This window comes from Echinops telfairi, unplaced genomic scaffold (assembly GCF_000313985.2).
Source record: "Echinops telfairi isolate 266 unplaced genomic scaffold, ASM31398v2 ScPeMD7_7410;HRSCAF=8448, whole genome shotgun sequence".
Taxonomy (NCBI): Eukaryota; Metazoa; Chordata; class Mammalia; order Afrosoricida; family Tenrecidae; genus Echinops; species Echinops telfairi.
Window position 1 is genome coordinate 24,928,742 of NW_022111310.1, and position 26,683 is coordinate 24,955,424.

The 26,683-nt window shown below is 47.0% G+C and overlaps 1 protein-coding gene across 6 annotated transcripts in view; it reads right to left on the reverse strand.

Moving 5' to 3' along the window:
• Positions 1-26,683, reverse strand: part of CDK5RAP2 (CDK5 regulatory subunit associated protein 2) — a 209,163-nt gene that overhangs the window by 27,591 nt on the left and 154,889 nt on the right. For all 6 annotated transcript variants that reach the window (XR_006680712.1, XM_045296558.1, XM_045296557.1 and 3 more), the window contains 4 exons: positions 25,087-25,319; positions 12,750-12,798; positions 9,972-10,147; positions 4,179-4,298 (listed from right to left, as the gene is read on the reverse strand). Coding sequence is in view for 5 of the 6 variants with exons in the window: in XM_045296558.1 (XP_045152493.1) it covers positions 4,179-4,298; positions 9,972-10,147; positions 12,750-12,798; positions 25,087-25,319 (578 nt within the window). In the remaining variant the exon portion in view is untranslated. The remainder of the gene's footprint in view (positions 1-4,178; positions 4,299-9,971; positions 10,148-12,749; positions 12,799-25,086; positions 25,320-26,683) is intronic.

Genomic DNA, 26,683 nt, shown 5'->3' on the forward strand with positions numbered 1-26,683 from the left:
TAGGTTGAATCCTGTTCACCTACTCCTCTCTGTTCAGCTTGTACGAGTGTCTATGTATCCACTGTAAGATTACTGTTTTGATTACCATTACTGCAGGATTGAATATATAACATTACTTAGTTCCCTTGTCCAGCTTACTCTTATACACCAAACAGACAAGGAAACTAAGTTGTATTACATATTCAATCCTGCAGTAATGGTAACTGAAACAGTGATACTGGGCTGATCTCCCCGATTGTATACTGCCTTTGCATCCACCTAAATAATATACAGCTATATACAGTTTATGACATCCCCTTCCTCTCCCCTCCTAACCCTGGTAACCATCAGGAATGCTTCCATCGTTTTGCTCCTGTGAACAATGCTGTGGTAAACATAGGTGTGCACATATCAATTCACGCCAGAGTCCTTACTTCTTTAGGAAATATATCTCACAGTGGGGTTGCTGGACCAGATTCCCAGCTCTGTCAGGAAGCACCGTCTCGTTTCCACAGTGGTTCTTCCATTTTACAGGCTCGGAGCCCCATTGCCTCTACATCCTCACCAGCACTGCTTGCTTTCTGATTTACTGAACTTTGCTACTATTGATGGTGTAAGATGGTATCTTGCTGCTGTTTTGATTTGTATCTCTCTCTAATGGCTGATTTCTTCCTGTGTGTTGGCTACATGAATGCCTTCTTTGGTGAAGTCTCTGTTCATGCCTTCTCATTTTTAAATTAAATTGTTTGTCTCTCTGTCATTGAGGTGCTTCAGTATTTCTTAAATCTTAAGAGATTAATCCCTTGTCTGATATTTCATTAACCTGTCTCTGGGTTTTGTTTTGCTTTGTTTTTTACGCTTTTGGAGAAGTCTTTTGATTTATACAGTGTATAATTTTTATGAGGTCCCTGGCCAATCTCTGCTGTTTGCGGATTTGGGGGTATGGTTGGTAGACTGTTTGGCAGACTACTTATGCCATAAATTAGGGCCCCCTAGGTTTGCCCCCATTTTTTCTTTGATTATCTCATTATTCTTGATAGCTGGGGCCCTAAGGCAGAACCAAAACGCATCCCAGATGAGCAACAAGAAGTCCACTACAGCTAAAGCTAAACGCATCACTTATCAAAGGTGCAATTCAACCACAGAACAGTCCTTGAGACCCTGTAATGCTGAGCTCATCAACCCAAGTTAGCAGGGTCCATTTCTGAGGCTAAAAGGCCAGTCCTCACTCTGAACACCACCACTACAAACCCACAGAACTGGTGGTGGCTGGCTTAACAGAAGGCTGCCGTTTTCTAAGGAGATTCCACCTCAACATCTTTACAAGGAACCATGTTTTCCTCAAACCTCCCAAGACGAGCCTTTCACAGCAAGCAGGAGGCAGAGCTACTTGTATGTCTTTGTCTTTTCAGAGATTCTGACAACATGGTGAGAACAGTACGTCTTTCTACCGTGTAAATACTTTATGAATGCCTTTTTGTAAACCTTCCCGTCAGAGTGAATTACTCTCCAGAGCAATTGTCTGCTCCATTGTAGCTGGTGGCCATTTGAGCCCCCAAATAATGCTATAATTGGATTTGCCAGGGAAAATGTAAAACAGAATGAATCTAATTCAGGCATTACCAAGAGTGAATGTGACGGGCCCAGGCATATATTTCTTTTCTGTGTTTGATACAACTAATAACTCAGATTAATCAATTTCCCTCGGGGTGAGAGTGGGAGGATGCAGGGTAGATAAGAGACAGGGTGAGAAGAGGGGAGGGAGGAGGGAGAGGGAGGAATGGAATCATTCTCTTTACCTTGGCAACAGCAGAATACTTAGTGCTTTGGAAAGACAGATGTCCTTCTAAGGTAGAAAAAAATAAGAACTAAACTGGGGGTCCAAGGACTCACAGGTTGTCACTGGCTGGCGGGGTGGCCCCTTGAGGGAGTTATTTCATCCTTCTAGAACTCATCTCTGCAAATGGGAGTCACATTAGCATCCATGCCCATTTCAGAGTTTATAACATTAAACCGATGTCATTTAAAAATAAAACTGATGATAACCAAAACATCTGTGTTGAGTGATGCACTGAGCTATGGCCTATTCTTTACATTGCGTCATATAACCTCACAATCCACGGCCCTATTTCATTGGCTAATTAAGACCTAGAGAGGTGAGTGACTTGCTCAAAGTCACAGAGCTAATAAATGAATGAGCTGGGACCCCTTCCCAAACAAAAACAGGCTTTTCATATGGCACCAAGTTCCTGCCAAGGTATACTCTTCATGAAATGAGGGCACTAAGGAAAGCCGTCCAGGATATACTCTTCAGTGAAAGGGGTATGGATCAATGGATACAGGAAATGCAACCTTTTGGGTAAGGAAGGAAGAGAAAAACAGATTTTATAGCTGCACCAAGAACCACTGTAAGGCTACACAGGAAAACTAACAAAAGTGAGAAGAGAGGGAGGAGAGGGTTAATCAGTATAAGGTGGAAAGTGATTTCTTAATGCAGACCATTTTTTATCATTTTCAGTTTTGATTCATGTGGATGTCTTAACCATGAAATTTAAAACGTTAACAAGTGTGATGATGGGAAAGGAGGAAGGTAAAAGGAAACAGAGCAAAGATCTAGGAAGCAAAGCATGGATAGAGGTATAAACATAGGTATGGACTTACGTAAATATATTAATTCTTTAAAATAGAGGTACTGGCATAGGTACATACATTTATATGGCAATACATTGAGGAAGTGGATGGGATTTGGGGCCTCTGCTCAAGCCCTCCCTCAATACAAGAACACTTTGTTCTAACAATCTGGCATTCTGTGATGCTCACCCTCCCAGCACAATCACTGAAGACAAAGTGAGTGCACAAGCAAATGTGGTGAAGAAAGCTGATGGTGTCCGGCTATCAAAAGATAAAGTACCTGGGGTCTTAAAGGCTTGAAGTTAAACAAGCTCACAAAGAAAAAGCACAGCAGCCTGTACGGACATGAGGTGTCAATGGGATCAGTTAACAGGCATCAGAAAACCCCAACAACAAAAAAACGTATTGTTGAGAACGAGGAGGTCGGAGCAGAGACCCAAACCCATCTGTAGACAATGGGACATTCCCTCACAGACGGGTCGCAAGGAAGGAATAAGTCAACCAGGGTGAAGTATAGCCCTGATGAAACACACAATATTCCTCTGGTTCCTTGAGACTTCCTCACTCCCTACTATCATAACCCCAATCCTGTCTTTCACTGCAGGCTTGGCAGGAGCATGTACACAGGTACAGGTAAGAGCTCGGGACACATGGAATCCAGGTCAGATAAACCCATCAGCAACAGAAATAGTAGCAGTGATATCAGGAGGGAAGGGGGAAGGTCGGAGAGAAGGTGGGAAGAAATGGAGGGGGAAGGAAGACAGCAGTCAGTGTAAGATATGAAATTAATAATAATTTATAATTTATCATGAGGATGGAAGTGGGGAAGGACGGTAAAAAAGGAGCTGCTACCAAGGGCTCAAATAGAAAGGAAATGTTTAGAAAACAATGATGGCAACATATGTACAAATATGCTTGATACAATTGATGTATAGATTGTTATAAGAGCTGTAAGAGCCCCCAATAAAATTATTTTTCTTAAAAAAAAAGCTAAATAAAAGACAGGAAAAGAAAGTAAAGATCCAAGTGGATATCCAATAAATAAATAAATTCTTCATGGAAAAGCACACCTCATTCAGAGCAAACTTTATGTAGGAACATGAGCACTCTTTGATTGGCAAGAGATATTAGCTGTTTTTATAATCCCCAATTGATGGGGAAAATACTGCCCTGTTTAATTTTTAAAATGCCTATCTGTTTTTCTCTGTAGTCAAAGGAGGACTGGCAAGCACAATGCAGGCAGCCACAGACTGGCAAATTGCTCCATCGACTGAGAAATGAACAGTATCCACAGCTGCCTCGGTCCCAGGGACTGTGGTGCACGGTGTGTGTGTGAGTTCACTTACTTCCTTCTCCCCATGATCTGACGCCAGCAAATACTGTCCCAGTTTTACGGAGCGATTACAGTGAGCACCAAGTCACCCAGGACATAGTGGCAAACCCAGGATTGACACTGAGGTTTCCCTGGCCGTAGGCCGGTCGATCGTCTCAAGACCCAGACGGCAAATCTAGGTAAACACTTCCCAAATGAAGCCCTCAGGCTTGCCGCTTTCTGCGGCCATCCTTACCTTGATCGAATTCAGACCCTTGCCGTTCCAGCTGTTTCCGCAGTTTCTCATTTGTTTTAATAGAGTCCTCTAGACGTTTTCTCAAAGTTCGAATTTCTTGTATATGTTCCATTAGTGAGTCTACAAGGAAAGAGGGGTATGTTAAAGTCTAAGTCTGAGGCCCTCGACAAATGGAATAATTTATAGACCGTGCAGGAAGTTTAAAATTCCAAAGAGCACTGCCGTGTGCTGAGCGAGCCAGCAACTGGCAAGTCTTTCCCAGGAAAGGGGAGGCTGAGCGATTCCTCAGCAAAAAGCCCCGGTTCCGTAATGATGTTCTGTAGCCCTCCACAAGGAAGATATTTTACATCACACGGAAAAATTATATTCAATGTAATTTTAATGCTAGCTCTAATGTAGCCTTTATTCTTCTAAATATCAAATATTAATTCAAAACCTTCCTTATGGTGAAACTAACAGATCGCTTTCAAGCCGGCTTGAAGTGCCTGAGAGTTAATTAAACCACATTCATGCATCCAGATATTTTCAAGGCTAACTCTTTGAAAAGAATATGGCAGGTATTCATCCCTTACTAATCTGAAACTTACAAAAACCCAAACAGAAATGCCCAGACTAGTGAGGATGCTCAGTGCTCACAAAAACCCACCCCGGTAGTGTGAGTATACAGGTGTATGGCCCTCGGGACTATTTTTATCACTAGCCTTGCATAGGTTCTCTCCCAAACATTTTTACCAAATAATTCTCCTTCCCGGAATCCAAAAGGAACTCTGGTGGCAAAGTGGTTATGCATTTGGCTGTTAACCACAAGACCTGCAGTTCAAAACCACCCGCCACTCTTCAAGGGAAAGATGAGGCTTTCTACTCCCATAAAGAGTTAGTCTCGGAAACCCTCAGAAGCAGTTCTACCCTGTCCTGTAGGGCTCCTGGGAGCAGGAATCGACTTGATGGTCGTGAGTTTGGTTTGGGAAGGAATCTGTAGAAAAAGGTCACCAGACTTGCTGACAACTATTTACCTGAAAGCAAGAAAATGTGCTTCTTCACATTATATGTACCAGGAAAAAACTGAAAATAGCTCAAATTGTTAAATAAAGTATAGCACATCTATTATGAAGCAGCATTGCACAGCTACTCAAATTACATTATGCAGAAGACGTAATGCCAGGGAAAAGTTTTCATGTTATTATGTTAAATTTAAAAATAGATATAAAATTGGTTATTCAGAATAATCACAACTCTATTTAAAAATTTGCACAGACAGGAAACCCACACACACATACAAACACACAAAGGAAATAGACCACAAGATTATCAGCAATTGCCTCTGGGTGGTAGAGTTCAGATTTGGAAGAAAAGACTACAGTGCATTTTCATTTTCTACAATGAGTACGTACAGTTTTGTTCAGCCCCCACCCACCTCTGTCTCGAACAAAGGAAGAGGGAAGCACAGCGCTGATCTCGAGGTAGGTTTCTCGAGTCACTGTTTAAAACATAACCACATTAAGTATCCAAAGACAAAACTAATGTCTTTAATTCATCAATTAGGGTGCACCCAGTATGTCTTAGTAATGTTTGTTTTAAAACATTATACTAATGTTATGACCTAGTTTTAATTCCTCCAAAATGACTTTCATTTAAAAGTAGTACAATGTTACAGATCTTTTCCTAATTAAATAGTAATTTTGGCATGAATTTGAATGTTTATGAGATGACTTAATTTCCAAACCTTCCGTTCTCTCGTATTAATGCCAGAGTTTGGTAAGTCATTTGGTGGAATGTCTGAGGATCTCATCGTTGCAGGGCTCTGAACGGCTCGGTCTGCAACAAACTCGGCGCATCCCGGCACTGTACCTCCCGTCCTGCCTCCCCGAGGCTAGTCCAGTCCACACGAGTCAGGAGCTTCGCTGTTTGTAACTGCTGCCTTCCCGGCTGGTTTGTCTAATATACACACTGCTGGCTTGGAGTGCGACCAATGCTCAGCTGCCATCGAGACAAGTCGTGGTCTTTGGCCAGGAGCTAGGATCATCACTTGGGTGTCAGGAAATGATCCCCGTTGAATTGGACACCGCTTATCAATTATGCAGCCATAACCACCCAAAAAGATATACTACACTGGCCTTGACACAATGGGAAAGAACTATCTGTCCCTCTTACAGTAATTCCCTTCTGACAAATCCTCATTCTTTAGAACCACCAATCCTACAGGGAACTGCCACCAAAAAGGTGCATGCCCCTGCCTAGCAGTGCTAATGCTTAGAGTCCAGGTTAAAAACTACCCTCCCCACCCGCCAAATCGGGGAAAGCTTCCTGTGCAAAGATAATTCCTGCAGCACCTTTATTTCAGGAGATTGCTTGCCATTCTGGAATTCTGGAAATGGCTTAAATGTTCAACACGAGGGAAACATGAGGGAGACTGCAGTTCAGTCATGCAGTTGACAATTCTAATGACATTAAAAAGGATGGTATGTAACAATATGTCAGCAAGCTTATGATACAATGTTACATGAAAAAAAAAAAAACCACCTAAATCAGGTCACCCCTCCACTCAAGATTATAGCATTGCCGGAAGGAGAACACAGAGTCTAAACGGCTGAACGGAAACCCACCACAAGATCGTCAGGGGAATGCGAGCATAGTTCCAGAATCCCATTTGAGTAGAGCGCTGGCCCAGTTTCACAACGTGCCTGGGTAATCCACGAAAAGGGCACGGTGAGCCCAAACTCATGGGTCTCTACAGGAAAAAGAAATACGAGACGGCGGGAAAAGCTCTGATTAGAAGCAAACACAAGCTGGAGTGGCAGCGGGGAGCAGACCAGAAAGAGGCAGGCCAGAGGAAGAGGGAACTGCCGAGTGCACAGCAGAGAGCTGTGAACGAGATCCACCAGCCAAACCCACTGCTTGTCGGCACGTGGATTCTGACTCCGAGTGGCCGGTGAACTGCCCCGCAGGGTTCCCAAGGCCATAGAAGGCAGATCACTACATTCTTCTGCCCAGTGGATGGTGGGTTCGAACCCCCAATCTTACCCTTAGCAGTTAAGTGCTTTAACCACTGTGCTAGCAGGGCTTCTTTCCAAAGATCAGAGATCTGTAACACTCCCAACTTAAATGATTTGGGGGGCTGCATCACGCCCTCATTCCTTTAAGGCCTCGAGCCCTCAGGTAAGGCCAAAGATCTAGTGAGAGTGGTCTATGGGGGAATTCTTAGAAAGGGCCTAAGTTCCAAGCTGACTGATACAGTGGAGGGCAGAGATGGCACTAGGGACAGAGAAGTAAGCCATTGTTTGTCCTAAATTAAAGTGAAACGTAGAGTTGCAAGTAATGAGGGGGGACCGGGGGTGGTGTGGGAGGAGAGCAAGCAGATGCTCTCCACATTACTGAGGCCCCTAATTGTGCTCCTGCTCATTCTTACTTTCGGACCATGCATTTTAAATAGATTAATTACCTTTGTAAAAGAGCAAGTCAATACTGTACAACTAACGGTGCTGCGACAGCGGTATCAGGGGCTCGGCCGTGAATACAGTCTGGAAATGGAGGACAGGAACAACAGCCCAACTCACGAGCAAGAATGCTCCCTCGTAGGTGCAAGAAAAAGGGGGCTGTAAGGCAGCAGTGACTCCATGACAGGCTGAGCCTTTTAAACGGGCCTAAGTTTCTTTTTTTTTTTCTCTTTTCTCCAGCTTTAAGTTTCGTTTCTCTAACAGCCTTGAGTTTCACTCCCCTAACAAAGCCACCCTCTACCCGGAAATGACGCTGACCATACCTACCAAGGCCCAGTGATCACAATGGTGCTGACCATACCTGCCAAGGCCCAGTGATCACAATGGTGCTGACCATACCTGCCAAGGCCCAGTGATCACAATGGTGCTGACCGCACCTGGAAAAGTTCTGAGTGAACATAACTGGAACGTTCCAAGAGTGGAGGCAGTCAACCAACAAGACCTGCACAACCGACTGTCTCCAGATGAAGTCACTGAACTATGGGAGGGGGAGGGGGAGATAGTCTCACCCAGGGGGGATAGTTTCACCCAGTTTATGTAACCTGTAGAGAGTATAAAAGCTTGGCTTGTGCCCCAGGCCGGGGTCCTTGTCTTTGGTGACCACTGCATTGGTGCCTTAGCACTTGGGCCCGAGCTCGAGCTAGTCAATAAACTCCTTTGTTGTTTGCAGCCTCGGTGACTCTGCCTCTCTGTTCCTGGGGCCACGGGAAAGTCGGCAGTAACAAGATGTCATATCAGCACATAGCCGGAAATCCAAAGAAAATCTGGTTCTGGAGACTGGCCGCTGAAGACCTCAGAAAAAATCCAGGGTGTAGCAAAAATCTGCATTCATGCACCAGGCCTAGCTGTCCGAGGCAGGGCAATGGCTTTACTCATATTTCTTATACATTCTGGACCCCCATGTAAAATTTCTTTTATAAAGGGAGAGGGGAGTTCTATTGCTAATTCAAAAAAAATTTTTTTTTTTTTGAAGACCAATGGTCTCTAGGATCAGACATTGATAGAGGCCCGCTGAGTCTTGATTTGGGGCAAATGCTGTTCTTTTGCTCACACAGGTTTGATTGTTCCACAGTTGAGTCCCTACCTACTGTTACTTTACCAGCCTGCTTGAAAATGGGAGTGTGGGGAACAGAATGGGAAGAGGGGGTATGCAGACAAACTCTCAACACTCATATGTTAAGGAGGCTGGGAGGCCAAGGCTCCTGTGGAGGAAACCTTCACATTCGCCTATGAAAATGTGATTCCCCATGATGTCTTCCCATAATAAGGTCAAGCTTTAGATGCTGCTTGCAAACACATGGTCACTGACTATACACTTGGAGGTCAACTGCTTAAAGACTATCTACTTAAAGGTTAGCTGCCATTAAAGGCAATCAGACCCTACTGTCTGTCCCACCCTAAGTAGGGCCCACTCCCTTCTGATAAGGAAAACAGACTGTTCCCCTGAAAGAGGGCTCAAAGACACCTAAGGTCAAGCCAACTAAGGAATGACCAAGGTTAGGTGGCATCTTGACTCTAGAGCTCACCCATCTTGTTATGCCTCCCTGTCACATGTATGCCCCTAGTGCCTCCCCTTCCTATTGTGTGTATATCCCTAACTAGCCCCCTTCCTGTTACCTATGTGCTTACCGTGGCCTGCATGCCCCCTATCATAAAAACTCATGCGATTACATTCCTCGCTCTTTGCTCCGACTTAGCTCCTGAAGTCATGACTGAGAGGTGAGCCCTTGCATGCTCTATCTTTCTTATGTGTCTTTAGTTTACCCCTCAATTATACAACAGCCCCTTGGACCCCCACATGGGAGTCAGATACTCTTCGACAAGAGTCTTCAAAGTGGCCCTGCCTTAGATGAACTGGGAAACGAACAGACAAGAAGGGCGCTAACCAGACTTGGGGCTGCCCCTTAACTTCAGTGCTCCCAGCCTGCCACCATTAGGAGAGCAAATTGTCTATTTAAAGACATCATTTAAAATATAAAATTGCCTTTTCCCAAATTGCCTACACTTTTTACAACCACAGCTTTCCCTACTGATGAATGATATAGTGAGTGACCAGCTCTCCTTTCAAGGAAGAAACATCCAAATGTCACCACACATTGGCTATAAAAGCAAGAGAATGAATTCCTGTTTCAGAACCATTTGTGAGGATTAAAATACCATTTTTCAGTAAACTGTATAAATAAGCATTTTAGTCAAACAAAGTTTGTCATTATTGGTTTGTTTACATTACGGGGTGGGGGGGGGTGCGGGGGTGGGAGACTAGGGCATTATTCCAAGTGTTGGGTATACCGTAGCTCACCTTGAGAGAAATGGTTAACTAGGCCAGAAATCTTCTCCGTCTCGCTGTCTTGCTTCTGGTCTCGTGAGAAGAAGGAAGACTTTTCAGACCCGTCACAGTCTGACAACGCTCGAGAGGCTGAAGGCTCGGGCGATTCCGGTAGAATATGCTGGTAGGTGATGGCATCTTCGGCAGGCCTTAATTGTTGAGAACGTAAGATCAGTGATTTCCCGTGCCCAAATCCCAAACCAGCGTGATGACTTAAAATTACTTGCCCTTTAGAATTCCTCCATATTTGCAATTTCAGTCTTCTTTTTTTCTAGTTTCCCAAAATCAAGTTAGTAAGGAACCTCAGAAAACAGAAGGGGGCCTAGTGGGCTTGACGGCATCAAAGCAGACAGGGCAGGAGAGGACTAGGCCCCTTCCACCGAATGCCTTCTAGGAAATAGCCACAAAAGGGGTCAGAGGCAGCTGTTTGCCCAGTGCCTACTCTGGGAGGGCATGTCAGAGGCATCATCTCCTCTGGGCCTCAGCGCCGGCCCTCAGCACAGGGCTCATGATGATCCTCATAGGCGGCTCACTACAGACTTTCCCACTGCCTCCCCGGTTGCCAGCGGCACAGGTGAAATGGGAACCCACATCAGTCTGGTTCCAAAGCCCCAAAGCAGTGTGGAAGGTACCGCCCCAGCCCCTGAATTGGCCTTAAGGGTTTGACAATCTTATACCCACTCTTGGTCCCAAAGCAGGTCTCAGTATCATCACTCTGGCCATCCTCTGGTTATTAACCTGTATTTCTCAAGGGCCACCTAAGCCATGAGGAAAAACCACCTGAAGTCTGTGAAAAGCCCATGTGAACCTCCATTATAGATAAGCGCCTTAATTTAAGCTCTGTTTTTCCTATTCTTCTCAGTGGCCACAGTCTCATTACTCATAAGCTCAGACAAGAGCAAAGACTCCGAAGCTGCAGTGCATTCATTAACAGGTAAACACCAGATGCAGCTTCGCCTGGACAGTGTGATGGATGCGCCGGCTGGCTGCTGGCTTGCAAAAGTGCAGAATGGGCCAAGGGCACCCATTTAATTAGCTTAGGCATGACCCATGTTGAGTGGGAAGCCTACAGCTGGAAAAGGCAGAACACAAGAAAAATATACAAATCTGTCAGAAACGGAAAGGGGTGGCATGCAGGTTGAGGAGGGCTAAAAGGGGCCCCTTGCCACCTCCAACCCATTCTCCACAGCAACCACAGGAGGGCCCGAATGGCAACTCTGACCATGCGCAGCCCCAGCTGAACCACCTCCACAGACTCCCCTCTTCCAGTAGAATCGAGGTGGAGCTCCGACCACGGCACTTGTGGACGTCTCAGTGAAGTCCTACAAGCCTCTCTAGCTGGGACTGGAGGCCACTGAGTCCATTCCAACTGCACACCCAGAGTCCTCGGGTCTCCAAAGCGTGGACACCCCAAGCACAGATGTTCTTCCAACAGCCCTTGTCCCCTCCAGCCCTCATCCTTCAGATCGCAGCTAAGACAGTTCTCCCTTTGGGAAGCCTTCCTGCCCTTGCCAGCCTTCCAATGAGATGTGAACTCTTTTTATAGGGACAAAAGCAGAGGCCTGAACCACAGGGGAACCGGGAACGACTGCCATGGTAGAGGAGCACTGTAACCTTCTTGTAACCTTCGAGAAGCCTCGGCTGAAGGCCCTCCAGTGAACGCAGCTTTTGATCTCTCCTGGCCTCTTCTGTCACCTTCATGTTATCAATCAACTCTTAACATTCTGTACCCTAGATTGGCTCTATTTCTTCATAGTGGCCCCAGGAGAAAAGGCTCCAGACAGGGAAAATACCCCAAGCACTAACAGCATTCCGACACTCTGACAAGTAAACAGAAGAGGGCAAGACCTTGACATTTCCAGCTGGCCAGAGAAGCAAGCTGAGAGAGCAACCAATTCACTTAGTCCAAGCACACTTTCTGAACCCCACTCACACCCAGCACCTGGTGCTAAAGCAGGCAGGGGTCATTGGAGACTTTTTGCACACAAGGGCAATAAGAGCACAGGTGTTAAGAATCCCAGACCCACCCCTCAAGGGCAAGTACACAGCCCTCAAGGAAGGGTGGGCAGTCATTTATGCGAATACCTAGGGCAGTGGCTGACACACTGCAAGACCCAGTTCATGCTTTCTCCTTTCTCCTCTCTTACGGGATTCTCAAGTGAGTGGGAAGAAAAGGCAGAAATATGACAACACCACGTGGTACGACTGCAATGTAACTACTGGCCAAGGGCTTCCAGCAAGGATAATCCGCCTTGAGGTGTGGTGGAGAGATGGTGGTGTAGGGGAAAGCAAGGAAGGTCATTACCAGTCTGTGTAAACTGGTCCTGAAGACTGATTCTCACCACAAAGAGGCTGCGGGTAGAATGATCAGCTGGTGCACAGGCACGGTTGGAAAGCCCACTGAGGCTGAGCATGATGGAAAGGAAGGGGCAGCTAGCTTCAAGCCCGGAGAAGAGTTTGAACAAGCTGGGCTTGATTGAGTCTGAGATAAGTTACCCCACAGAAGCCAACAGAAGAAGAGTGTTCTATGGACCAAATCACCTGGCAGACAAGTAATCTGGCCTGAATGCGGGATGCTGCCGCACACACGAGTGAGCATGCGCTCTGGGTTTTGGCTGGCCGTTAGCAATTCCATAGGTGTCAGGGCATCACTTCTAAGAATGGGAGGGAGCCAGGATACTCAAACAGCTGGTAGGCAAAGCAAATCCCCCATGCCCCAGAGAGTCTTCTTAACAAATGGTACACACTCACCTGTCAATCAGCTCATTCTGGGTGCACACTTCCACCTCCGTGGATTTTCCTGGGAGCAGAGGCAATATCGAGAAGAGAAAAGAAGAAACACAATTTTTTTAAATCCTCCCTAACAATTTCTTGCTCATATATTTGCAGAGGTCCTGTTCCTCTTCTTTAAAAACTATTTCTCACAACCTCGGCTATTTCAAGGAGGACAGACCAAGGATACACTTGTGACTGCAGACGCCCTCCTCATGCCCAGGCACTCGCTGGGGGAGAGACAGCAGTGTGTCCAGAACGCAGTGACAAAGCCAGTGCGAGCCAGCGTTCCTTTTTCCTTCTCTCCAACTCTGATAGGAGCGGAACACGTGCTCCTCGTAGGAAACGGGTGCCTGGATCAAGAAGAGAACGCCATCCTGCAGGTGCGCACTGCACGCAGCCGCCGGGTTTCACGCTGGTGCTTTTGCGAGGTGTTTGGGCCCCGTCAATGCAGCATTGTGACTGCTGCTAGCGGCGTTCCTCTGGCCACATTTGCTTTAGAAGCCTCACTTGTAATGCCTGCATTAATATTCCATGGTAGACATGTGTACGGTTTTTACTCAGTTCCCTATTTGACATTTACGCTATCTCCCAAATTTCCCTTTTATAAATAAATCAAATAAACATCTTTGTGCACGCAGCTTTATCTACATTTGAATTATTTCCTCGCAAAGACTCCCAGTAGTGGGATCACTGGGGAAAGGAGTCAGTCGGTGGAGATGAAAGAGCCACTGTCTACAGCAAGAGGGAATGACTAAAGGCAATGACAAAAAGAAAAAAAAATAAAGCCCAAAATGTGGCTGGGCCAAAAAGGAAAAGAAATGTCTGCTCTCTTCCTGCATGTCATCATTTGCCATTGGAAAAGAAGCACATGAGCCCAGGATTTCAAAGGGACTAACAACTTTATTTTTAAAACACTTCAGAACTCTGGAAATTGCAGACTGGGATGAACTCTTTGAAGCAGCCAACGCATGGCTGAAGGAAAAAAAACAAAACCCAAACCTTCTATAGCTGTACTTGAAAATGAGACTATAATTAAACTGCACCCACACATACAATTTTCAAAACGACTCCTAAAAGGAAAAGTTCTCCAGCCCCCAGCCCGGAGGAGCGGATCGTGGAGCCGCGGGCTTGCTTTCTGTCCTGCGGCCCCATCAACAAATCTGGTGCAGGCCGTCTAGACTCCCCGTCCACCCAACCAGGTGGGCCACCTGCGCCGCGAGCATCAGTGCGTCTGAAAGAGAGCTTGAAAATCCCCAGCTGGGCAGGGAGTGGGACTGGGCCAGCCAGGCCTCACACACCCACTGGGCCAGCACCAGCGAAAGCTCCGCACGTTTCATGTTTCCATACCCTCCACACTCGCCCAGGCCAGACTCACGTCCACGCTCGCTACTGCACGTCACGGTGAAGCAAGGGAGATCTATGCCCTGATCCTTTCAGGTCTATGGCACACAAGGAGAGATTGATAAGACTCAATCGCAGCCGATGCCCCTTCATGTTTCTCTTCAAGAGGGGCAGGGTGTGTGCTCAACTGACTGGGTCAGATCCCAAGACCCTTAGGAAGGGGCCAGGAGACTGGCACACAGAAAGAGCAGCAACGTGGGCCTTTTTCCTCCCACACATGCACTAGAGTTGATGGGAGGACTTTGGCCCAATAGCCACCCACTGCCATCGAGTTAATGCTGACTTCTAACAATCCTACAGGACTAGTGCCCCACAGGTTCCTGAAACGGTGTATCTTCATAAGCTACACAGCCTTGCTCTCCAGCAGAGTGGCTGATGGGTCTAAACCACCTACCCTGCCCAACCTTTAACCCGCTGTGCCAACGGGGCGCCTGCTCTAGCCCAGCCTCCTGAGGGTCTGTAGGGGTTACACACGGTTATACACAGGCAAACAGTGCCGTGGCTTGCTCTTCACACTGTCCATTCTTTCCTAGGAGCCAATCAGGACCAGCCCAGGGCAGGGAACTCTTCTTGGCTTCAGGCAGGCTGTATGCTAAATGTCTGGGTCTCCTGTCCACAGACACGTCTTAAGACCACCCAAATTCCTAACAAAATCCCTGACCACAGAAATAAGGGCCTTGATGCCACCAGCTGCTTGGGGGTCCCCTTCTTCCAGTAAGAGACCCTCTGGGGCTCTTACAATAACCCAGCAACACTTGTCTTCCAGCCATTCCCCTCCACAACAGAGCTCTCTGAAACCAAATGGCAGATTGCGATGGTGGGAGCCCCAGGAAGAGCATTACAGCGGATGCATGGGGACTTCTGGGTGGAAACTGCCTTCACACAGGTGACAGCGGACCATCTGCCGGACAATTCCCAAAGCTCAGAATGCGGGTCATGAGATCACTGCTCCCATCTCTCAAGTAAGGCTGTGGCTATACCTAAAAGGCACATGGTATATTCTATGGCAGGCAAAATGGGGCTTTTATCTTTTTAAATATTAAGCATCAATGGGGCTAGGCATTGGGCTGCCAACAGCAAGGTCAGCCATTCAACAGCCACCCAGTGTGAGAAAGATGAGGCTTTCTACTCAACTCACAGCCTCAGAAACAGAGACAGCTCTACTTTGCCCTCCAGGGTCGCTGTGAGTGGGGGTCAGTCGAGTGTGAGAGGAGGAGGTAGTGGTGGTATGTGGGAAACAGAAAGGTTATTCCCCAGATTATCCCCCCATATTATATGCCAGACCCAAGATACTGCTTCCTAACATAATGCCTGGTCAATGACCATACACTTGTTTGGAGGTCATTGGTTATCTCTCTGAGGGTTATCAGCTATCTAGAGCAATCAGACCCTATAATCTGTCCCACCCTAAGTAGGGGCCACTCCCTTCTGATAAGGAAAATAGATTGTTCCCTGAAGTAGAGTCCAAAGATACCTACGTGAAGCCAACTCAGGGACGACCAAGGTTAGGCTGCCATCTTGACTCCAGAGCCCTCCCATCCTGTCACTTGTTTGCCCCTAGTGCCTCCCCTTTCTACTGTGTGTATACCCCTAGCTCATCCCTTCCTGTGGCATGTATGCTTATTGTACAAGCCCGTCCTGTTGCATATGTGATTACCTGTAATTAGGAGGGCTTGCACATCCCCTGGGTGCATATAAGCCTTGGTTGGAAATATATTCTCTCTCTGTGCGTGGACCTGGCTGCTGAGATCACAGCCATTCTGGAGGTGAGCAAATGCATGCTTTACCTTGTCTGATGTCTCTAATTTTACCCCTCAATTACACAACCGCCGCTTGGATCCACTGGATTGTGAGACAGTTTAGAGGCGGCAGCAACTGAGCCGTATCTCATGGCAGGAAAGAACTGCTTTATGACTGGAAGCAACCGAGAGGTTATGCGGAGAGCAGATTCCAGATTCCTCAGCTGAGCTGACGGCCTGGCTCACCTTGCCATCCACAACTTGCACACCCCATACCGGCTAATAAAATATCGTTTCCCAACAACTATGAATCTTCTTATATGAAAGTTTGAGTCTGACACCTCTTCCCCCTGGAAGCCTTCCCTTCAGAGCTCAGCCCCCCTCCCCTCTTCCTTCATCCAAACCCCTAAAAGCTCATGCAGTAGGAGCCACACACAGTCAGAGGACATTTAAGCAAAGCAGGCCCTTGATCTTGCCTAAAGTTCACATCACAGTAGCCGTCATTGCTGCCATCAAATCCTGACTGGGCGCTTTCCTAGGTGGGGAAGCAAGGACAAGACAAGGCCCAGCATCTTCCAGGATCATGTGCTCTGCAAACATAAAGTGAAGAAAGAATGGCTATCATGCGGAGTCCCTACTGCTTGCCAGCAGGACCCCAAAGGCTTCAAACAATCTCTCTCTATCCTCCCAAACAAGCCAGGTAAGCATTCTGAGCCCGGGGCGGGCGCTAAGTGAGCCGCAGAGCTGGGACTTGAACCCAAGTTAGCCCGGCTCCTGTATGTCTGTTTGTTACCCTCCTGCGTGTCACAGGCAAGACAGAAACAACCCAGAAGAGTACAGATGAGGAAGCAACGTGCTCCTGGTTGGTGTGATGGATCAAAGTTCTGTCAGTGGCGAGGAAGTAAAAGCTTCCAGAGAAGGGCCTAGCCTGAACAGTCACAGAAGTGGAAAAATGCAAGGCCTGGCTCACACAAGAGCTGGACTAGAGCACCCAACAGGTAGGAGCATGAGAAGCAAGGTATCATGGTAGTGATACCTTCAGGTTCTGGAATCAAACTGCCCAGTAGCGTCCAGACTCTGCTACTTCCTCCATGTCCTTCAGCAAGTGACTTGGCCTTACTGCTCTTCATCCATCTACTGGGAACATAGAGATACATCCACCGAGGCCGAGTCCAATGCCTGGCACATACAGTCAGCACTAGAAAAAGAACAGCTTTTCTCATCATCATGGAGAGCGCCCAGTGGCCCAGAAAGGGCGAGCTTTGGAAGACCTTGAACAGAAATTCAGTTTTCTCCCACTCTCTCCAGGACTTTCTAGTGCAAACCCTTACAAAGCAGTTGGAAGTGGTGCTGGGGACCCTCTAGTAATTCTGGTCTCAGAGCTGTGGAGGCTGATGGTTTGTGTGGTCCATCCTCACTCATCACTGCCATTGAAGCGAGGCTGGCTCAGAGTGACACGATAGGACAGGGTAGACCTGCCCCTGTGAGTTTCCAAGGCTCCAGAAAAGAAAGCCCCGTCTTTCTCCCAAGGAGCAGTTAGTGGTTTTGAACTGCCAGCCTTTTGGATTACAACACAATGCATAACCACCATGCCACCAGGGTTCCTGTCTAGCCCATCAGTCCTTGACTAATTGCTTCTATGTGTCTTCAATTGTCTTTACTCTTCTTTCCTCCGGACAGGTAGAGACCAATAGTCACACCTCAGAGGCTCGCAAGCTTTTATGAGCCTCCTCATTAAAAAAAAAAAGAAAAAAGATCTAGGGCATCCTCTCAAGGGACATTTGATGCTAACTGCCCTTGGTCCTGGGCTCCAAGGCCCAGCACCTCCTTCCCCCAAGGCGTTTGCTTGTGTCTTGGACTTTTTCATAGCTTTGCCCCCTGGATGCTCCGCCACATCTGGATGGATTTGCAGCGGAGGGAAATGTCCACGTACAAATACACCATGTCTATACTACCGATGTTTGTGGGTATGCTCCCACACTCTTCCCCAGCCTGCATGTCTACCCCGCTCCTATGCAGAGCTCACCCCTATTCAAGGGCTGTGTATGAGGCAGGACTGAGTTCTGTGGCCTTAACATTACCCTCTGCCCAGGGGCTTCCCCGCCTCCTCCATTTTTTGCCATACTCCCTCCTAGGGTATATGTCTTCCCCTTCACCCACATTAGCAGTGTAGACCCTCTGGCAAATCATCTACCCTCCTTCCCAATCCTACCCTGGTAACCATCAAAGAACGTTTCCTTCAGTGTGAAAATTGTTGACAATTGTCTTTGTCCTCCGTCTGGTCTGGAAATGAACTCATCCTCTGGGCTCTATTTTCAGCCAAACAGCAGGCAAGACCATCGGGGCACAATAACATTACTGAGGTGTGCACACCATAGGGTACCCGAGCATTTGACCTCACGTGTCCCCAAGAAGGGTTAGAAACAAAGGGGGCCTGGAAACCCAGAACAAAGGGATCGGGATTGTCACATCGTGGGAGTGCCATCAGTGACATGAAACAGAGACGTCACCCAAGGCACACTACAAAGTTACAAAAGAAAGGAAGCAGGGCCTTGAGGTTTCTCTCCATCGGCGAAGGCGAGCCAAGGAGAGGGTGTCTCAGCCACGGCCTTCTGTTGGTGGGTCTGAACCCTGACCCACATGGTGAGCACACCAAGGGGTGGGTGGTCTTTGGGCCTTCTCCGGTGCCTAACAAAGCTTCCTCTAAAACACCTGATGACAAACCACTGCCCTCCGCATTTACGGGACTGCTCCTGGGCTGCACCTTGCACAGGGGCATGGTGGGAAATTCCAGACTTTGGGGCTCTAGAAGGTCTACATGCACAGACAACACCCTGCAGGGCTCCAGGCCCCTCACAGAACCCCTAGCCTGTGAAGATTGGAGAGAACCCCAGCTTTTGCCCCTTACAAGTATCAAGAACCCACACAAATTATACCCTTTCTTAGATTCCACTAACTAAATAATATTAAATAAATAGCAAGGGCATGCACAAAGATTCCAAATACACTGTACTTTGGAATAATCCCCAACTGGGAACAACGGAATCTCCACCTACTGGAGAATGATTACATTATGAAGAATCAGACGGAAGAAGGGTCTGAATCCACTGTGGCTTCTCATCTGTACTCATGTGTCTTCTCTACACAATTCAACAGCGGGAGAGGCTGTCAGCAGCCCCTTCCCATGTCAGGATACACAAGCCTAAAAGGACAATGTGTGGAGGTACAAGCTCCAGGATGTTTGTGTGCTGCTGATGGAATTACAGGAGTGTTTTCTTATTCCACCACAACATATGCTGCTTGGTATTAGGAATAATTTTTTTCAAAACACTATTTAAATTTTAAAAGAAGTTTAAAACTGCTGTACAACTGCCTCAAGTACAAAAGTCCTTTGTAATAAAGCTCACTTCACAATTCAGGAGCCAAACCCTGTGGACAGCACCCAAGCAGGGCCCTCCCCTGTCTTACACTTTCTTCTCCTATAAAAAGCACGAGAGGGAGGAGGTTCCTGGGCCTTTTCTACCTTTTGTAGAAGGAAATAAAGTTCTGTGTTCGTGTTGTCTGCTAAGTCTGAGATGTTTCTAACACCAGAATCCACAGGAAACAAGAAGCAGTCTCTCCTTGGGCTTGTCAAGGTAAGTAACTAAAAAATAAATCAAGGAGGGGCACGGTAGGATGAGGGAGGGAGGGCGGCTGGTGCCGGAGGCATTTTCTCTCAGCCTCCAACTTCCGAGGACCCAGGTTGAGGACTCCCAGGAAGAAGAGAGACGATGGGAAATGCCTGGGGCCTGGAAGATACAGCTCTATCTTGAGGGCTGAGCTATTCTGCCCCCAATAAAATGAAAACTAGCTCATATGCACAGACTTTGCCAGAATACAGTACAGTTTTATAAAGCTGGGAGAAGTCAAGTGATCCTATGTGCTAGCCCCCACAGGTCCTGAGGTACAAGGAAAATGGGTCTACAATGGGGGTGTCTGTTCTAATGAGCAAATAACACAGCCAAAGCTATTAGTGGCCCATTTGAGAAAAAAGCAGGAGAAAACCATTGCCTTGGCCCAGAAGGCCAAGCAGTCCCACGTTCTGTCTTGAAACTTAATGGAGCATCTGTGGCCCCCCCATGAACCATCTGTTTTATATGTTCGAAGAAAGAACTGAGGTCAAATCCTGTTTCTACCAAGTCAGTTTAACTTGGAGCAATTAACATTCCTTTGCTAAGGCTCAGTTCCTTCACCTGGAAAGTAGGTTGTTCTGAGGATAAAACTGGTTTATGGGAAAGGCCCCACCTCACAAGAGCAATCCCCAGTGTGCACTCGGTGCAGACGAGCCGAGAGCCATGCGCTGAGGCCAGAGTACTACACAGACTAGTCCAGGAGCTGCGTTAGCTTCCCAAGAGGCACGGTAAACGCTGCAGGGTCAGAACTTTCTCATCGAGGCCGCCCATCCTCCAGGACTGCCCACGATTTAGATAGGCAAGGCAGGTATTTCTGTGCCTCAGGTATGGCATCTGTTAAGTGGGGTAATACCTCATATTTCCAAGGTCATTGCTGAGGTTCAAATCAAATAGCATGTATGATTACCAAGTGAAATGCATGTAGACCTAATTGGAAAAGGGTTTTGTCCAGAGAGGTTTTGAAATCCCAGCTCTTCTATTCACTTGATAAACAAGGGAGCTTTCTCAAGTCCCCTTGTCTAATCAGAGGAGTTCTACAGCTCACTGAGCCATAATTCTAACTGTGGAACTGGGAGTCAATCATTCCTTCATTCTCTCAAGATACAGATAGGCAGGTCTACTAGCATGCCAGGCTTGTGTATGCACCATGACTACAGAAACAAACACTACGCACCTCCTCCCTTACTTCCTAGTGGGGCAGGCAGGAAAACAAGTGAATATGCAATATACAGGATGCTGAAGCAGAACAGAGAAACGTAAAGCAGACTAAGGGGGAACAGACTGTCTCTGATAAGGCAGGGGGCACACTGCTTCAGCTCACGGACACAAGGACTTTGAGAAGAGGCCTCAAGGAATGAGGAGTGTGTCAGAGAAAAGACCAAGTGCAAATGCCCTAAAGTGTATGCTGGAGTGTGATCAAGGAAGGGGGAAGGGGTGAGAGATGAGGTCAAAGAGGTGGCAAGGGTGTGAAGGCACAGGGTTTGTAAGGCTTTATGTGGACGTAGGCTTCTAACCTGTGTGAAAAGGAACACTCGGGTTGTTGAGCAGAGCAGGAGGCTGACCTGACCCCCATTCAACAAGTGCACTCGGAAAGGGACTGCAGCGGGACACGGGCGGAGACACGGAGGACGGTTAGGACGACAGTCCAGTCATCTACGCAAGATGATGGGCCATTAGGTCCGAGGTAGCATGGAGGCAGTGAAAGTCAGATGAAAAGTGGAATATCTGTTGAAGGCAGAGCTTCAGAGAAGGAGGTGGAAGGAGAGTGGAAGGGAAGGCTGAGTGGTGTCCTAGAGGCCAAGGAAGGAAAGGGTTTCCACAAGGAAGGAGCGGCCAACGTGGCAGCATGGCACTGGTCACCGCACTTAGCAAAGGGAAAGGCAGGTAGGGACTCCAGAAAGCGACACTTCAGTGGACTGGCTGAAATGACTAAAAGCCCTATTCCGAGGATTTGGGGGTGGGGGTATGAGCACCTAAAAAGTACTCAATAATGGACAGAAGAGGGATGAAATGATAGTTTCATAAAGCCAAAATCCACACTCACTGCCATCATGGCAGTTCCCTAGAGAGTTTCTGAGGCTGTATCTTAATCGAGAGGCAAGTGGCCAACTTTGCAGTTAGCAACCTAACGCCTACGCCACCACACATCAGCAGGACTCCTTAATAACTTCATAGAAGCCACTTCAAAAGGGGAATGTTTGACTGTAACCATATTAATATTTTTCACATTAAAAAGGATGGGAGGAATTCTAAAACTGAATGCAAACAGAAACCAATGAATGCATTTCAAATAAATAACACAACCACATTGTGGAGGTAAAAACAAAAACTAAACCGCATGACTTTTAAATGTAGTCTCAGCTTATTGCGTGGCCTAAAACCATAAGAACTATAAACCAACCTTGAACTTTGCTGGTCGCTTGTTTTTCACAGTGGCAAGTGGGGGCAGGTAATTCTGGAACTATTCAGAGCTCCCCTACAGGTACAGAGTCGGGGGAACGCAGAAAGAGCCCAGGGGGAATGGGAAACGTGGACACGGGCCAGGGTGATGGCCACACAGTACAAAGAACATAGTTGGCACCACTGAAATGTACTTGTAAAAACAGATGAAGTTGCAAACATTTCGTGAGATCATAGAAAAGGCATATTGGTCATAATTTAAAACAAAAAAACAGACAGACAGACAGACAAAGAACCCCCGGGACTTGGAGAGAACACGGACCAGTGTAGTGATGAATTTTCCCCAGGAAACCTGCGTCTCTGCTGAAACCTGTGGGAGCCCTAACGGGCCAGTGCTGCCTTGCTTTCCCGGGTCCGCCAGGCTCCCCGCAGCCGACTCTCAATTAGAAAATATTTCCGTTTCCTTCCCTGATGAGTGTTTATCTCACATGATTATCATTTTTGCAGACTGTACTGTCTACCCTACTTTCCCCTGCTATCGGGCCTAGCAGCAGGTTATAGACACACACACACACACACACACACACACACACACACACACACTGCTGTCACTGTTGTCATGAGGTGCCATCGAGCCAGTTCCGACAGGTGGCGACCGGATGCACAACAGAACGAAACACTGCCCCGCTGGGGCCGCCATGCTCACAACTGTCCTGTGCCTGAGCCCACCGTTGCAGCCACTGTGTCGATCCATCTCCCTGAGAGCCTTCCTCTCCTTTTCTGCCCCTCTAATGTCACCAAGCATGATGTCCTTCTCCAGGGACTGACCTCTCCTGACAACATGTCCAGAGTAAGCGAGATCCAGTCTCTCCATCTTCGCCCCTACGGAGCACTCTGGCTGCACTTCTTCCAAGACAGACTGATCTGTCCTTTCAGCGGTCCACGGTATTTTCTTCTCTAGCGACACAGTAGAAGCAATGTACACACCCAGCACCAAATTCCCGGTTTTAAATCCCATCCCCCATGAAAGGTAACCAGAGCTACTCAGAGACGTGCTCCAGACTGGAACAAGGACTGGGCAAGATCAACCTGGAACATCTCTTTTGGGCCAGAAAACACAGAAGTGCTCAAAAAAGATGGAGACACGTCAAAAGGATCTGTCACTTGTCAAAGATGGGACAACCTGAGCATTATGAAAATAAGGAACAATAGCCCACTATATAAAGCAAGGATCTCCGGTCCATTCTGATAATAAACAAGAAGCAAACATGTAAGTAGAAGGGGATGAAAGTATTAGAAGCAGATGCCACCTGAGAAGTGGAGATGGGATGGTGGCCTGGGCAAAACATGGCCACATGGACATCATCATAGGAACAGCTGCCTCAGGTCAACGAGTATTTACAAATACAAATACCCCGCAAAGTGCTTCCCCACTAATTACATACTCATTACAAAGGGAAACAGCCCTTTAGAACGGAGAAACCACAGAGACATCGCCTTAGCCAAGTGATCACAGTTACTATCACCAAGATAGGATAACGGTGTTCCGTGCACCTCTCATGACACAACGGGAGCAGTGTCCCTTTCAAACAACGCACCTGAATCCAATTAGAGGGAAACAACAGATAATCCCAAGTGAGGGCCTGGCCCGATCTCTTCAAATACGGAATGCCACGGAAGACAAGGAAAGGGTGAGGAACTTTCCCAGACTAAACGAGCCCCAAGCCTACACCACATGTAATGTGGGGACCAGATTCTGCATCCTATCAGAAATAAAACTCATAAAAGATATTAGTAAAACAAATGGGGTAATTTGCAGACTGGGTAGAAGGTACATTGAATAATTCTATTTCCTGATTTTGATCAGTGTACTGTGGTTATGTAAGAAAATGTCCTTGGTCTAAGGAACTATATCCTTAAGTATCTAAGTGAGCCAAGGGCATGATATTATCAATCCGAGAGAGAGAGAGAGAGAGAGAGAGAGAGAGAGAATGATAAAGCCATTAATTCAAAATACTAACAACTGATGAAGTTGAGTAAAAGGCATAGGGAAGTTATCTGTTGTAGTTTAAAAAGGTCACAAATTATTTTGTTTTAAAACATGTAACATAGTTCACAAAGACAATATTCTACGTGCTAATCTGGTGAGCACAAACTGGGGTCTTCAAAGCTCACGCTCGGCCACTGAAGTTGCAACGACTCACCCTGCCAGAGGAAATTATCAAAAGACCCATGGAAACACTTAGTCCAACAGCCTAATAGACCACCAAGCATCAGACTCCACAACCCTGAGACCAGAAAAACCAGATGGTGCCCAGCTACCACTATCTCCCAACTTGTCCAAAAAAGGATTATGTGAGAAGGTCCTGGACCGAGTGGAAGAACAAGGTGGAACACAACTCCACATCATGAGTGGAGTCCGGGCTGACTGTTCCTATGGAACTTGGTGGGACAGCCCGAGACAGGGATGGCCCTTGCCTTTCACGTCTGAAACGGATCGACGTTTCAGGCTCGAATCATCAACCATCTAAGATCACGTGGGGCAGATTCACCCCAGGACAAAGTTGGGAAAGTTAGAGATATAGAGTCATGGAGACAGCAGAGCGTCTTAGTGGAACGAGGGGACTGCAAAGGCTAAGTTGAATCAGAAGGTGGATGAATTTCCGAATGTAAGACTATGAGTTGCTCTGTAAACCTCCACCCGATCCACAACAAAACATCTCGAACTTTTCCAGTAATTTAATAACACATCATATAGTGCCCAATACACAACAGATGTCCAGCAAATGTTTTCTTTCATCCTGCCCCTGACCCTTGGATATGTTTGAATAGTTTTATTTTTTGTTTTAACTTGATTGCCAACATTTAAAACTCCTAGTCACTCAAAAACAACCCAGGATGCCATCTTTTCTCGACTAGTTTAAAGGAACCAGTAACACTGTAGTGCCAGGCAGTGCAGACGACAAATCACACAGAGCCGGTCGCTAGAAGAGGCAGCGGTGGTGTGGCTCTGCTATCACCTCCTCGGGGGAGAAGACCAAGGAACCGGTTCTTCTTCTATCCACCAAGTCCCGGATCCAGGACTGATGGTGTCCCACTCACCGTTGAGACACAGCTTTTCCAGTTTCTCCAGCAGTTCAGCACATCGATTCAGTTGCTGCCGGAAACCCTCGGCCAAAGAGTAGTCCACATCGCTGGTGTGGAGAAACTCCTCAAGCGCCTTCCTCATGGTGCTCACAAGTTGCCGGCAGGTGACACAGACGCCATGGCTGTCCTTCATCTGCTGTCGGTGAAGGGAGAGCTCCCTGGCTTGGGACTGAACTAATGAGTCGTATCTGATAAAAAGGGGAAAAGAAAATGTGTGCACCATTTCAGAATTGAATTCTTGTGACCTTAACACTAATTGGAAAAGTGACAGAGGGCAATTTTTAAAAGCCTGCAGCTGTACAAGTACATATACCTTCAGAAAAATGGAAACTGTACAAGGTCATTCCCTTTTTTTATTATTATTATTTCAAAATAGCCAACAACTGCTGGAACAAAGGTTCTTCTACAATATTTTTAACCTTATAAAAGCCCCCAATTAAAATATGGATTGGCAAAGACTCGAGAGAAAGATTAGTTTCCACACACTCTTCAAAAATACTATTCTAAATTGTACAAACATACGCACCATGGGCCAGGGACCCACCACAAATTCTCAGAAAGTACAAAACAGAAACTGTGAGACAGAAAAACAAGGACGGGACTCTCTCCCTTCAGCTGAAAGGTCAGAGGATAATCATAGCCCTAACTCCCATGTACTGGGGGATCTACAAGCCGCCAGGCACAGGCTCCATCAGGTACATTACGTGTCAACAATTCGCCAATCTTCCAACAAATGTAGGCGCCTCCCCTTATACAGGTGAGGACACTAACTATAAGAGGCCACCCTATCAGCTCAGTGGAGAAGATTCCAGATGCAAGCCCATGTCTGAGTTCAAAGCCCATGATCTACTCAGCAATACTACCTCCTGACCACTCTGTGCTATCATTTCCTATGCGACTCCACCACCCCACTAAGGGTGGACACTATAAAGAAAGTATGCCTCATACAAACTGAGGCTCCAGTAACCCGGATACAGGCAGTGGCTTAACAAAGACAATGACCTTTCAGTGCAACATGCTACTCCTTCCCCAAAACGGTGCTCGCCCTTGACACCAAGTACACACATCCAAGTCAGGTGACCCCAGCATGAAAGATGGGTCAGTTCAATGGAAGAGTAAGAAGCTGGTGCCTAGAGTGGGATCAGGAGGACCTGGACCCTAGCAGTGACAGCGGCGGAGAGTGACCTCAGACATGTCAGAGCACCACTGTGAGGCTCTGTCCTTATCTACAGACAAACTTAAGGGTCGGCCTTCTCGCTGTGATTTTGAGGCTTAAAGAAGAAGCAGGCCTCGCTGGTGGGGAGAGGGGGGTCATACACACCAGACTTTCCTTACACACATACTTCATTCAGTTTCACTGTTTAGTAGGTCTTGCTCTGGCTCCTGACAATTCAGAATGATGTGTTTGTCTCGAGTTGGGGACAAATGAAGGTCAAGTTTACAAATGATCCCATTTTTGCCATAGTTCATGGCACAAAACTGTATGTATCTATGCCCATAAAGCATCTCTTCAGGACCTAAGAATTCTCCTTTCAACGCAGGCGTGTTTCTT